Source organism: Struthio camelus, chromosome 5 (assembly GCF_040807025.1).
Source record: "Struthio camelus isolate bStrCam1 chromosome 5, bStrCam1.hap1, whole genome shotgun sequence".
In the NCBI taxonomy this organism is placed as follows: domain Eukaryota; kingdom Metazoa; phylum Chordata; class Aves; order Struthioniformes; family Struthionidae; genus Struthio; species Struthio camelus.
This window is the reverse complement of record NC_090946.1, coordinates 44,566,301-44,580,043: the sequence shown is the minus strand read 5'-3', so window position 1 is coordinate 44,580,043 and position 13,743 is coordinate 44,566,301. Positions and strand designations below refer to the sequence as shown.

At 47.6% G+C, this 13,743-nt stretch overlaps 1 protein-coding gene across 3 annotated transcripts in view; it reads right to left on the bottom strand.

Annotated features, from left to right (window-relative positions):
* The window catches only part of MAP3K9 (mitogen-activated protein kinase kinase kinase 9), a 60,385-nt gene extending 56,948 nt beyond the window's left edge, over positions 1-3,437 (bottom strand). For 2 of the 3 annotated variants that reach the window (XM_068946130.1, XM_068946131.1), the window contains exon 1: positions 3,053-3,433. In XM_068946130.1, the coding sequence (XP_068802231.1) occupies positions 3,053-3,350 (298 nt within the window). In that variant the 5' untranslated portion in view covers positions 3,351-3,433. Of the gene's footprint in view, positions 1-3,052 lie in introns of all 3 variants that reach the window. The other variant, XM_068946129.1, reaches the window with a different exon arrangement.
* Between the last annotated feature and the right edge of the window lie 10,306 nt (positions 3,438-13,743).

Here is a 13,743-nt window from a genome sequence, read left to right as displayed (position 1 = left end):
GTCAATTAAAAGCTTGAAAAAACAAACACACACATAAACCACAAAGCAAGCTTCGCTGCCAGTCCTCCAAACTCCCGACACTCGCACACGCTAGGGGTATTAAAGCGGGCAGCACTGTCCTTTAACGCCTCACGGATGCGGAAGGCCCTGAAGACAGGGAGCGCGGCTTCTCCATGCGGCCGCGGCCCGGGGGGAGGAGCCGGCGGCGCCGGCGGCCTCCGCGGTGCTGAAGGGACAGCTCCGGCCGGCGGGGGCCCCGCCGCGCTCCGCTCCGCTCCCCGCCGCGGGGGCGGCGCAGCGGCACGTCCCGCCCGCTCCGCTCCTCCCCCGCGACAGCGCCTTCCACTCCCCACGCAGAGGGGAAGCGCACAAGGAAGGGGAAGGCAGTCCGGGGGCAGGAAAAGGAGCGGGGCGACCAGAAAAGGCGGCCAAACACATGCAAAGCAAAACTCTTTCCGTTCCCGTGTGCGGCCTGCTGTTTTGCTTCAGAAAACACGCTCCTGTGGATGCACAAATGAGCTAGAATTACTCTGGGACATAACACTTGTTATATTTTCATCTGGAAGCATAAATCTCGTACATGTCGCAAGTTATTTTGCAAAGAAAGTTTTCTTTCATTTATGAGTAAGATCTCAGCTTCACTTTGAATGTGTATGTTTCTTTAAGGCAGAATGGCCACCTCACCCACATGGGTAGTTTTCTCAGAAGAAAAAAGCTCACCTTTGGATAAGTTTTTAAAAAGGGAACTTCGTGTTTAATTAGTTTCCTCATTTTCACAACTTAGAGAGACAATGAGGCTGCACATATGAGTAGTGCACAGAAGACTTGTTTTTCTTCACCTTCCTAAACATATTAACCTATTTTCTAAACTCAAGTTTAATTTGGCAGACTTGCTGTACTGAACTGTAAAGACAATGGAAATGTTTAGCAGTATTTTTTATTGCCTTAGAATTTAAGAACTGAAGTGTTACCATTCCTCTAGGGACTGGTAAGGAATTACAGAGTTTGTACGCCACAAACCAGCAGCCATGCTGACAATAGCAAAATAGTTATCAACATTCATTACGCCGTATGATTAAGCTATTCAGTTCAGCCCCTAGTGGGTAAGGGCCCACAGCACAGATGAGGGTCCTTCAATTTGGCCTAATGCTGATAGCCTTAAAAAGCTATGTAGTTAAGAGCACAACTCTTACCTCTCACAGCACCCCCACTGTGATAAGACTGAAGCATATTACTTCAATGACTGAAAGACAGCAGGTAGTTACTAACTATATTACTACAGCTGTGAGTGGAAGCAGAATCTCTCAGACTTACACTCCCAACACCTTTGTCAAACTCTGGAATGACAGCTTCAGATTACTCACAGTAAAGTTTATTATTCTTGTATTCCAAAAAGCAAGCTCATAGTAGACGGTTATTCTAAACAGTTATCAAGCTAACATCACCAGCTAGCTCTAAAAGGGAGTATCGTTACTTACAAAGAGCAAAGGGATTTGTCACATTAAACTTGAATATCCAATTCAACAGCAACCAACCTTACCATATAACTTCGGATATACAACCTATCCAAACTGCATTGTTCCTTTAAAAAAAAAAAAAAACTTTAGCATATTAAAAAACTTAGAGGAGAACAAGTTCTATCCTATCATGAACATATAGTCGATGACTTCAGGGAACAGCAGCTGTGTAGTCCTATCATGGCAGCGGAAGGGTAAGACAAGGACAACGGGGAAGGTGCAACTCCACAACTGTTCCTGGACTATCAAACCACAGGAAGTGTAGTAATATAGGAGAAGCCATAACTAAAAGATTGCCCTTGCACAATCAAAAGCAGAAGGGGAGCTAGGGCTTCAGGAGTTTCTGTAGGCATGGTCCTCTAAGAGCAGGACCATTTTCACTTCCCCAAAGGCGAAATCTACCAAACGTTTTCAGCATTTCCTGCATGGGGGGAATCAAGCTATACTGTTGCAGAAAAGAAGAAAGCATTGCTCCTGCCCAACCTAGTCCCATTGCAGTCCCAAAGGCAATACTATGAACTAGTGAGTTTTACTTAAGTGCTTTCAGGTAGATATGGAAGAAAAAAAAGGTGGGGAGAGAAGATACTAGTTTGCATTCCTTGGAGATACTATGTCCTAGATAGGACAGAACATCTTTTTACTCCTTTCTCTTTCTAGAAAAGCCTACTACTCTGAAGATTTATCTTTACCCACCCCACCCCCAAATCTGAACATTAGCAGGAAAATGTCAGAGGCAAGAATTGAGAAACAGGATCTAGAAATAGCTATTTGAGACTGTTCCTCTTTCCACAACTGCAAATATCAGCTAGAAAACTGAAGGGACTGAAACGGCTTTATTCTCTGGCTCCAAAAGCCTCAAAGCTGCACTGAGTTCACAGAAACAAACTCCTTCATGCCTTCAGTATCACACCTTACTCAAACAACACCCAGGTAGGCCCAAATATCTAAAGTTGAATGAGACTCATTCACAAACATTTGTGAGCAGAATTTGTAAGAGAGGATAAAGGGCTAAGGAGGAGCCTGGTAACATAAGTCAACCAAGGAATGCCGAAGTTAAATAATAAGCTTTCTCTCCATTAGGGGAAAGGAACATATTGAAGGAGCATTAGCAATGAATCAACCTTGCAGGAAGCCACGGCTTCCTACCCAGCAACCTCTCCTTAGGGATATCCTTAAAGGGAGAGCCACCAGGCTCGCTGGAGCCTCCCCCGCCGCCCGCCCAGGAGGCTCGGTCATCGCGTGAAGATGCGCCAGCCCCCAGACACACGGCAATTCAGCACAGGGGAAACGCTCAGGGCAGCGCCGGGCAACGCCGGCCCGGAGGGCAGCGGCACCGCGCCGCTTCTCGCAGCCGCCCGGCCAGGGCCGCCGGGGCCCCCTCCGCGCCAAGGGCACCTCGGCCCTGCCCCCCTCCGCCGCCGCCGCCGCCCGGGCAGGGCCCCGCGGCCTCCCTGCCCTGCCCTGCCCTCCCGCCCCCCCGGCGGCCGCGGCTCCCTCGGGAGGGCCGGTGCCCGCGCCGCCCCGGCCGGCCTTACGCTGTATGGCGGGGGGCGGCGGGTAGCGGGCCCGCAGCTCGGGGCCGCCCCCTTGCACGCCGCTGCTCACGTAGTTGCTGGGGAAGATGCCGACGCGCTGGTCGATCTTGCCCGTCCACCAGCCCTCGTCGCCGGACACGTGCGCGTCCCGGGACAGCACCTGCACCACGTCCCCCGGCCGCAGGCTCAGCTCGTCCTCGCCGCACGCCTCGTACTCGAAGACGGCGGTCCAGAGCGGGCCGCCCGGCGGCTCCCCACCGCCCGCACCCTCCTGGCTGAGCGCTGTCAGGGGCTCCATGGCGAGGCCGCTCCATAGGGGGAGGCGCCCGCGGGAGCCGGGCGCTGCGGGGGGCGGCGGCGGCGGCGGCGGGGCCGAGACCGAGACCGGGACCGGGACGGGGTCCGGGGCCGCCGCCTATTGTTCATGCGGCCCGGCGCCTCCCGGCAGCGCCGCCGGGCGGGGGGGCCAGCGCGGGGCCGCCTCAGCCCAGCGCGGGGGCAGGCGCGGGCAGGCAGCGCGCACCGCCGAGCCGCGGCCCCGGCCCGGCCCGCCTCCGCCAGCCACCGCGACCGCGCATCCCGCAGCCACCTGACTCTCTGGCAGCTTCGGCGGCGGACGCGGGGGGGGGGGGGGGGGGGCGGGGAAACGTCCCCGCCCCCTCGCCGCTATTGGCTGTCGCTGCCGCCTTTCAATACTCCTCCTTACCTGATTGAAGGCCCTCGCCCACTTGGCCCCGCCCCCTCCCCGCCCTGGAGGCTCGCGCTCCCCGGTGTCTCCCCCCCCCATTGGCCCCTGCTCCGTCAGCTTTTCCTTCCCATTGGCCTAGCGGCGCTTGTCAGTTAGGCGCTCCCAGCTCCGCCTTCCCCGCCTCTTATTGGCTGGGAACAGGTGGGCAGGACATAGGCCGGGAGTGAGGGTGGGGGATCTTCCTTCCTATTGGGTGAAGGGGGCGGGGGGGAATCTTCACCCGCCGTCGCTCGGTCAGAAGGCGGGATCAACCGAGGCGCTGCTAGCCAATGGCAGCCGGGGGCAGCCGGCCGGGGGGGGGAGGGGGCGCACCTGCCAGGAGGGCGGAGCGGGCCGCGCCGCGCGGCGGCCGGAGCCGGGGCCGGGGGCAGGGGCGGGGGCGGGGGCGGGGGCAGGTGTTGGTCCCGGTCCCTCCTCAGAGCCGGGGCCTAAAATCGGCGGCGCTCCGCGCCCCCCACGCGCCCTTCCCGCCGCCGCCGCCCCGGCTGCTCGCCCTGCGCCGCCGGGAGGCGCAATGGCGCTGGGCGGTGTCGCCCGGAGCGGAGGCTTAATCCAGAAACGGGATGAAAAGCGGCCCTTGGTCTCTAGTTACTCCGTTCGTTCGTTCTGTGCTTCAGTGCAGGCGTTACCTCGTTGTTGCTGACAAGGTTCACATGGACGTATCCCTCGTGGAAGCATTTGTTAAACAGCGTTTATTTTTCGCTCTCTTAGCGTCACGGTGTAGCTCCTTGGGCCTTAAGACGTGAATTCCTTCGCCTTGCCGCCACCATTTTTCAATCTGCAAAGATAACAGACCTCGTGAAGAGGATCTGTTTGTATTTTCAGTGGTATAAAAGGGAGGTTTGCTTTCCCCTTCACTCCAGTTTTCTTTAAGGCCCTCGTTCCGTTCCCCGTGGTAAAACTGCATGTGAAAGGTCTCTGTCCGTGTTTGGCTTTAACAAAGCCCACTGACTGCGAACGAGAGTCCAAATTCCCCTGAACGTACGCGCTCTCTTCCCATCTGCTTACCGTACTGGGCTTAGTGTTTCTTCAGTAGTCTATAAATGGAGTTCTACCCTAGGTAAGATGAAATTTGAACAATCTTCCCTTCCCTTCCCTAGTGAAGTATTTGTTTTATGTACAGAGTTCTTAAATCCTGTGCAGCTAGGCTTCGTCTCTGCCTCTGCATTACGTCTCTCCTTATGTCAGCGTTATGCCGCTGCGCTTGGGAAGCACCCGGGTCGGTCTCTGGTCTGAAAGGAGCGATGAAGATCTTAAGAAGAGTGTGCTCTGAGTTATAGTAGTAGTCCATAATCCTTACTGTTTGTGAAATACTTGAATTTGCTGGTCTGCTTTCTGGGGAAACAACTTCACTCCCTGAAATTTAGTAATAAGTATTTTGGAGGACCCTATACAGAGCTGAAAATGTTCCAGTGCCTTTCTTCCCGCAAACCTCATAGCATTTATTTCTGACAAAAAATAAATATACCTGGCCTAGAAAGAACTGGCATATTAATCCTTATTTTACTAATGAGGAGCGAAATGTATGTAGGTGGGGTCAGAATTTACATTTTAACATGACACATCAAAAATTAAGGCATGTTGCCCCACTAGTTTTCAATTGAACTTGCCTGACAAGTAAGCTTTAGATTTTCCCCTCTCTGTCCATCTCCTGTTGCCAGAGTAAGGATGGATCTGAGGATGCATCCTCTGCACTGTTCGTTTGTTATTAAGGGTGTGCTTTTACAATAAGGCTAGGCTTATCCAGTATTAATCACTCTGATGCTGGAAGGGACTTTCCTGCCCCTCATCACTTGCTTGACCTGCTTTCCCGATTCCAACCGTAGCGATTGCACAGCTGCAGGGTCATTTCAGCTTATTTATCCAACTGAAAGCTAAGCCACCAAGTAAAAGCAGTTAGTTTTCAATCAGCTCTAGGCTGACCTGGCCTGCTCCAGGACTGCACAGTTATTAAAGCCAGCACAAGGCAGGGAGCAGGGCAGGACGGGTGAGGGGCACAGCCAGTCTACCCCTTTTAGCAACAGCCCACAGTTAGATAAGCTTGTCTTGATCACGAAGCTGGGGAGTAACAAATAGTTTTATTAGTAATTTTTGTAGTTCAAACAGTAGGTGATTGAGATGAAATCTGAAGGACCGATGCTAATGTCCTTGCTTAAAACTGCTGCAGTTACCTTTTTCTCTGATTTACTTTATGGAACACTGGTGTCTGTAATTCACACAATGAGGAAATACACTTCAAAGCAAATATTATACTTAAAAAGTTGTAACACCAACATTTTAGTAAGACTTGCAACAAAATACAGATTTCCTATCTTCCTGCTATTTGGCACCTATTTTGATCACTGCTTTAAAATACTGACAGATTTACAGTAGAGAATTGGTGAATGTAGATAGTGGAAACCCTGAGGAAAAAAAGGACTTCTGCATGCCTTTGAGTTGTCTCCTGTTGTGACCTAAAAACAAGACAGAACCCTGCCATCTGGTGGTCTTGATATTGTAGTACACAGCTTTACTAAAAGGTTGGTTTTTGCTTTGTTTTGGGGATTTTTTGGCCTCCCTCCCCCCTTTCTTTTCCCCATGAGGTGTTTGGTTCTACAGAAACAACATCGCTGGCTCAGGGATCCCAGAGCAGCAAGTGCCTGGAGCTGGGAGAGCGTCCTGAGAGTGCTCTGGAAGAGCCAGGACAGGCTTTCCCCATCCTCAGTCATCTCTTGGCATCTTTTACCAGCCATGACAGAGGCTGGTTTCTGGACGAAATGGACTTGGGCCTAATTGGAAGGGCTGTTCTTGTGATCTAGGTAAATAGATGAGTCGATAAATGTCAAGCTGATTTTTCAGTCACTGGTAAAAGACAGAAGAAAATATAATTTAAAAGTGCCTGCATGCAGCCTGTGAATTATGACTTTTTACCACTTGGAAGACATAGAAAGAGTTTTGAAAAAGTATATGGCTTTCTGGTGAACACATGGCCTATGTGCTGTAGTGGAGATTTTTTCTTACATGCTTTCTAACAAGACTGTACGTGCTCCTGTTATTATTCAGCAAATCTGAATAATGGGAATTAGATTCTTGGTACAAATGGACCCAGTTTTCAAAGTCTCTGTCAGAATCCACACCCCATTTTGAGTATAGATTTTGGTTTAACATATTGAAAAGGAGAGTCTAACGTACAAATCATAAATGATAATCTTAAGTGTAGTTCAGACTTCCCTCAAACCAGGAATTTTGGGCCAAGGATTTTAATTCAGGCTCATTTTGGCTTCTGCATTAAGAAAACAGAAATTATTAGAGGATAGACAAAAAGGCCATTCTGTCCCAACCCCTTGTTTTGAGAGGCCATGGAAGGTGCTCAGTTTATTCCACTTCATTATTTATGTATACTTAGGATCACCATCTCAGCTTTTGCCCTATCTTCCCTATAGTGTTTGTGCAGAGTACTGAACTAGCGCTTTCCCTTTTAATTGATGTCTTTCTTCTCTCTTCACTGGACTTGGTGGCTCTATAACAGCATGTTACTATGCCAGCCCGTACTTCTAAATCTACCTGGGATATCAAAATGTTTGCACTGTGCTCCTAGTCTCTGTGCTCTAAGAGAGAGGGGGAAAAAAGTCAAAATGCTACAGAAAGAAGGAACGGGAATGTCCTGAAACAAGAAGTGCCAGCCCAGTCAAACTACATCACGGTACTGGAATACTTCCAATTACAGCTGTGATGAAAGCACATATCTACCAGCACAGTAAGAAAGCACAGAAGATAAAGGGGATGCTCCTTAGTACATCTGCTTAGTGCAGCTCACTTCTTTTAAATTCCATGGTAATTTATATTGCATCTGAAATTAAGCCATCACTAGCGCTCTGATTTTGCTTATATACATTTCAGAGGATCTTTCTCAGCTGTGTTCCGTGGTTTTACCCATAGGTATAACCATGGAAACCGCTCTGGAGATGTACCTTAGGCCGGTAGACAGAGTTATTTGATCGGTTGGTGATAACATCTCCTCGAACAATTTCAGTTTTACTGACAAATTGCTTCTTCTATCATTATAAGTCACCTCTCTGCATAGCTGTAAAACAGGAGTGTGTCTTTCCCCCACTTTAGAACAGTATTGCCTTGCCAGCGTTGCCTTAGGGTAGGTTTGTTCTTCATGTAGGGGAGAGAGGTAAGCCACTGGCAACAGCTTTATGAACTGTGCTGTGCTAGCTAGGAGGCAGGCTGGGAATCTGGGTCTGTAGCGTCTGAGTCAGGAAAAGAGAGAGCTCTACTCTGCTTCATAAAATATATATGCTAATCTCCCAGATGGTTATCTCTTCTTTCTTCATAGAACAGACGACCTGGAAAACAAGACTGAAAACTGTGGGTAGTGGAAATTCTGGGCCAAGTAAAATCTGGGAGCTTCCAGCAGATTTCACAGTCAGACTTATCTTTTAAATATAGTTTGAATTTTTTTTGATAATAAAATATAGCAATGATTACACGACTGTTGTTACAGGTTTCAGTATGATTTCATATGTACCAAATAGCATAAGGTAGTGATGCAATTATCATCACCCATATAAGAAGATAAAACAGAGAAAGATGTTCAAATGAGATTTCTGCCTACACTAATAGAGGTATAGCTAACTGAAATGTTGTTTGACTGACTTTGGTTTTGTAATAACTTCCACTTACATACTGCGTGTTGTCTCAAAAGTACAATCCAAGCCATGTTTATAGGTCCTGTTTCATTTGGCACTGGTGAGCAGCCACTCCTGCAGAGGAACACCAAAGCTGTGCACTGCCACACAAGCACCATCATGCCACAGTTTTGTAAATGTGTAGAACAATTAATATAACTGATCTGAATAGAGGAACTGAGATCAGTGCAACGCAAACGCTCCCACTGGAGTTTGGCAGACGCTAGAGTAAACCTTTCGGGAAAGAACCCTGAAGTCTTTACAGCCACTGGTGGCCTTGATCTTCCTTTTTACGTTCCATGTTAAAAATGAAACAGCAGCACAATACCCTTCAGTGCCACGTCCAGCATCTGGCTCAGCACTGCTTCAGTGCTCTGCTTCCTAATGCACAGCCAGTGATGCCTGGGGCACCCCGGCTTTCCCTAGAGGCCTTCTGTCCAAGTAATGACCCAGCAAAGTCTCCTCTGTTTGTGAGGGCAATGAGTAATTTAGGGGGCTGAAAACATGATATTAGTTAGTCCATGGTTTTGTTTAGGTTTTAAGTTTCTCAAAGAGTTTGGGCCAGTTTTCAGGTTGCCATCCTTGAATAACTTCAGCAGCACAGCAAAAAAAATGAAGAATCCTGCATCTGAACTCAAACCATGAAACACAGATACCAGCTTTATTCCTAATTCTAATGATCCTTGAGACCTACAACATCCCTTAGAGACACCTGGGTTCGTATCCAAATCACAGCTCTGCAATCCAGATCACAGCTCCACTCAATGTCCTGTCATAAACACGTTACAAAGTTATGTAAATAAAAGAGATAGCCTTTTCGTTTGGAATAAAATAATACCTTTGTTGACTGAGGCTGATGTCTTTTTTCTCTAAGATGTATTCAGTAAGCTAACTTACTATGCACGATAATAAACCTCAATCTAAAATAAGACCAAATAGGTCAGTATGGTAATAATTGTTTTTTTCCCTGTTGTCTTGAGGGAACAGGCAACGTTTGTCTGCTGTCTCCTTTTATTCGCAATCCCAGTTTAAACCCTTAGCAGAGTTAATTAGAGGAGCCTCCTTCAAAAAATGTATGATTCTTTACTGGAAAATTTTCAGTCTTGATTTCCCTATATAGTGCCTACTCTTTGCTAGTGACTAAGCTCAAATATGATACTATATCCATTTAATATTTGATAAGGCTCCTGGAAGGGGATTTCCTTGTACTTGCATGGAAACGAATCTAATTCTATTTTGATCTTTTGGTGAGCATAGGCAGAAAGACACATAATGCTTTTATTGTAACGCCATCTCCTAGTACTGGAAGCATCAGATTGAGAGACATCAACTCATTGAGCAAGAATACCATGTTAAGCTATTGCAAATATCTCAGGGAGTTTGCCTTTGCATTCTAGAATTAATTTCCATTATCTTTTTTTTTCCCCCTTCCTTAACTGGCATATGGTGGACTCTGGTTCTGCATACCGTAAAGGCATTACACAGCTCTGTACAGTTGAAGCTTTTGTAGAATGTGAGATGAGTATGACTCATGGAATTAGCCTACACAGATCAGTCCCAGACCTCCAGACTGTTGAGTGCCTTCAACTCTAATTGGTACCTCAGTAGCTTTCAAAACATAATATTAAACAAAATTAACTTCTGACAGATACATGCCTCCTCCTTCCTCACGGTGTGGCATTTTCCCTCCAAGTTATGCTGCTAAAAGGACTTATATGTGTGAGATTCATTAGAGTATGAACGACAAGCTTTTGGCACATAAATATTCCTCAAGTGTAAGTTTTCCTGCTCCACTGATGGTAGAATTCGGAATTTTATATCACGGGGAAGCTGAGATTCTCAGCTTCTATCCTAAAAGGTCTCTGACGATAGACTCCATTATCCTAAATGTTTATGCACAGATGAATAATATTCTATTTTTTTGAAGTCAGCTTTGACGCTTGTATTCAAAGTAAGACACTTGGCCTTACAGGAAAAGGTGATTTGAAAAACAGTCACAATAAAATTTTGTACAATTCTCAGATTTTTTACTATATGTTTTTCTGTAACTTGTTTCAAACTAATGAGGAATGGGATAAAGATGAGCCAGCACTCAACAGAATAAGCGCTCAGTTCACTCACAGTGAACCGCTTGTGAAGCATTCACCTCTGATTCATGCCAGCAAAGCCTTTACTTCATTCCACAGCAGTATTTACTCTTGTTGGACTCCACACTGCTTCTACCAAAGTCTAACAGGATTGAAGACTGTAACACAAGTTAACACCTAACTGTTATTGTAGACAGGCTTCTAGTGGGGTTAAAACACTGAACCGAATGCACAGTAAGCTTCCAGTAAGCTTCAGGAAAACCTGGCATGGTATTTGCCTGTATTATTCTGAATGCATATGTAAAATATATTATAGCAAGACCATTTCAATGGCCACAAAAAGTCACCTTTTTTCACATTTTCGTCCTGTTATCTCATCCTTTCTAATATAACGTAACTTCTTCATTGCCAGCAAAGAACTGGAGTAAAGCAACAAGAAACAGGCTTCCTTTTTATCAAACATTAGCGTATGAATTGTTTTGCCTGCTTATTCCTAGCAGAAGATAGGTGTCCTGACATTGTCAATATTGTGCCAAAATTTCTCTAAAGGGGTAATAAAAGGAAAGGCTAACAAATTCTGCAGCTGTCTGGAGAGTAGGGTCTATAATGAGGCAGGTCTCATTATCCGTATGCCTCGGGAATTTCACGCCTGCTGAGGAGCTGCAGTGGCCGCCTCGAGGTAGTCCCTCTTCTCCTCAGGCATGCTCTGGCGATACAAGGCATAGCATGACATTTACAGCAACCTTCCCGCACTTATTTTTCGGTCATTGTTATCAGGGAAGCGGAACGCAGATCACCTAACCAGCAGGAGCTGTGACTCACTGGCATCGAGATTCTCATCAGCCTCAATTAACCCAGCAACAGAACGAAAGCTTTGGCTTGAGGAAGGTAAAGATAGATAGATAGATAGATAAATAAATAGATCAATAAATACGTGCATGCGACGGCGAAGAGCGTGCCCGCTGCGCAGCCGCGGCGCGCCGGCGGTGCCGCCTGCGGCCGCCGGGGGGCGCCGTGGGGCCAGCGGGCGGGCCGGGCCGGGGCCAGGAGCAGCCCCACGGCGCCCACGGCCCCACGGCGGGCTGCGCGGCCCCGGCAGCCTCGGCGGAGGGGGCGCGCCCGCCTCCTGCGGAGGTGGAGGCTTGGGGGAGAAAAAAAAAAACCCACACGGGAAAAAGCATAGCCGCAGATTTCCTACAATGAGCACGGGCTGGTGGGGTCTGAGCTCAGAGGCGTGCCTGCAGCGCAGGGGGCGCGGTGCGCGGCAGGGCGGAGGGGCCAGGGCTCAGCGCTGCCCCAGGCGGGCTGCGCTGCGGCGCAGGCAAGGGCCGGGGAAGGAGGGAAGAGAGTCCCCAAGGAGAGAAGAAAGCGCCCGCTGGGAGCCTGCAAGCCAGCCCGCCTCCTGGCCAGCAGCGCTGCGCCCTCGCATGCTTCATATCTGCATCCCAGCAGCTGCTCATCCCCTCTCCTGCAGTATTGCCTTTTAAATACAGTTTATTTTTCCATTCTGTGGTAACAATGAAGAAATTCTCACTCGAGCTATTTTCGGTCGTGCTGGAGCCACATGCTGTTTCCTCAGGGCTGAAAGCTCATTGTTTTTATTCACTTACATGGAACAATTGTAGTCTGCATAGGACGTATTTGTTTTCCAGTTCCTCAAACCATTATTACCTTTTCCTGTTCTCCTTGAGAAAAACGGACCTTTGATTCTCTGCCAAGTTGCGTTATTTAATTTCCTGCACATTTTGGATGAAATCATGACAAAGGCAGGCACTTTTACTGAAGGCAAAAGAATCACAGAGAGAATGTGGAAGAAAACCTTACTGTGGAAAAAAGCAAGCTGCGTAACACAGAAGGAATGAGGTAGTGTGAGTCATCTCACTCATGAGCACTTCATCTGGCAGAGTTCTCACCCCATCCAGGAGGGAGTTTGTCAGGCCCAGTCTACATCCCACAGCCAGTAAGCCCAGCCAGGGGTAAGCAGCAAATACAGAACTGTGTATATGCAGCTACTAGCATATATGAGAAACAATCTCAAAGTTACACCTGTAGAAGCACATAAACTCCCTGTCCTACATTTTACAGCTAATGATGCCACTGAACCCAGCCTTGTTTAGCTGCGCAAGGAGGTCTGGAAGACTTAGGTCCACAGACTCCCTAAACACCAAGTTCCCATTTGGAAGACACCCTGTCATGGTGGGTGTGTCATACTACTCTTCCCATACTTTTCCTTTACCTTCTGCTTCAGAACAACTCCATTTTCCTCTGAAATCAGGGTTGGTTGGGGTTTTTTTTCTGTTCTTTCCTTCAGCTTTAGAGCTTTTAATCCTCTATGGGACTTACACGTGCCATGCCATTCCAAATTGTACTAGTGAGAAAAAAGAAACACATGCTTTTGGGATGTAATCTTCTTTCTTATTCTTAAAAACTATGCAGTAAGGTGAGGCGGGTGTATAATCCAATTTTGCTTAGAGTTTGAATTAGTCTTAGCTCAAATTTAACTATATAGATACAGGTAGATCTAGGACTCCCGCTTTTTTCCTGAGACCAATTCAGAGAACGTGCCAGTTTCCAGGCCTATGCCCACCCAGACCAAATGCCATCAAAAATATCAATAACTCTCAGCACATTTCTATCTTATTTAGGATATAGTGTGTTAGAAAGAAAGAAGGATCACCAAGAGAATGGCTCTTGCTATCTTACCAGTGTGAAGGAGAAGAGGTGTTATCATAAAGGATAAGCGTTCAGAAACGCAATCTTTCCTTTTCCTGTAGACTATACAAGGCTGCACATACTGCCTGTACAGCCATCTCCCACAGAATTTCCTTGAAGGTCACTCTAGCTAACTGAATTTGATGGATTTTCCTGAGAAAAATCAGTCTCATTCTACTAAACACTTTTAGCCTGGAGCTGATGTTCTTCTATCACTTCATTAAATTCAGTCCCTTGTAATTTGTTTGTTGTATTTATGAGCAAATCTGTCAACATTAAGCACTTGTTTCAAAGTTTTTAAGAGTATGAGGTTGGTAGAACTGGGAGATGAAATCAGAGAGTGAAAATAGCATCTGCCAGAAGCTCCTACCAGGCCTGCCAATCACGTATAAGCCTTTTTGAGAAGATGTATGTTGTTTAGACCTGTTGCTAGGAGTAAGGCAGAAGGGAGGGAGGCTAGTGAAAAGTGGA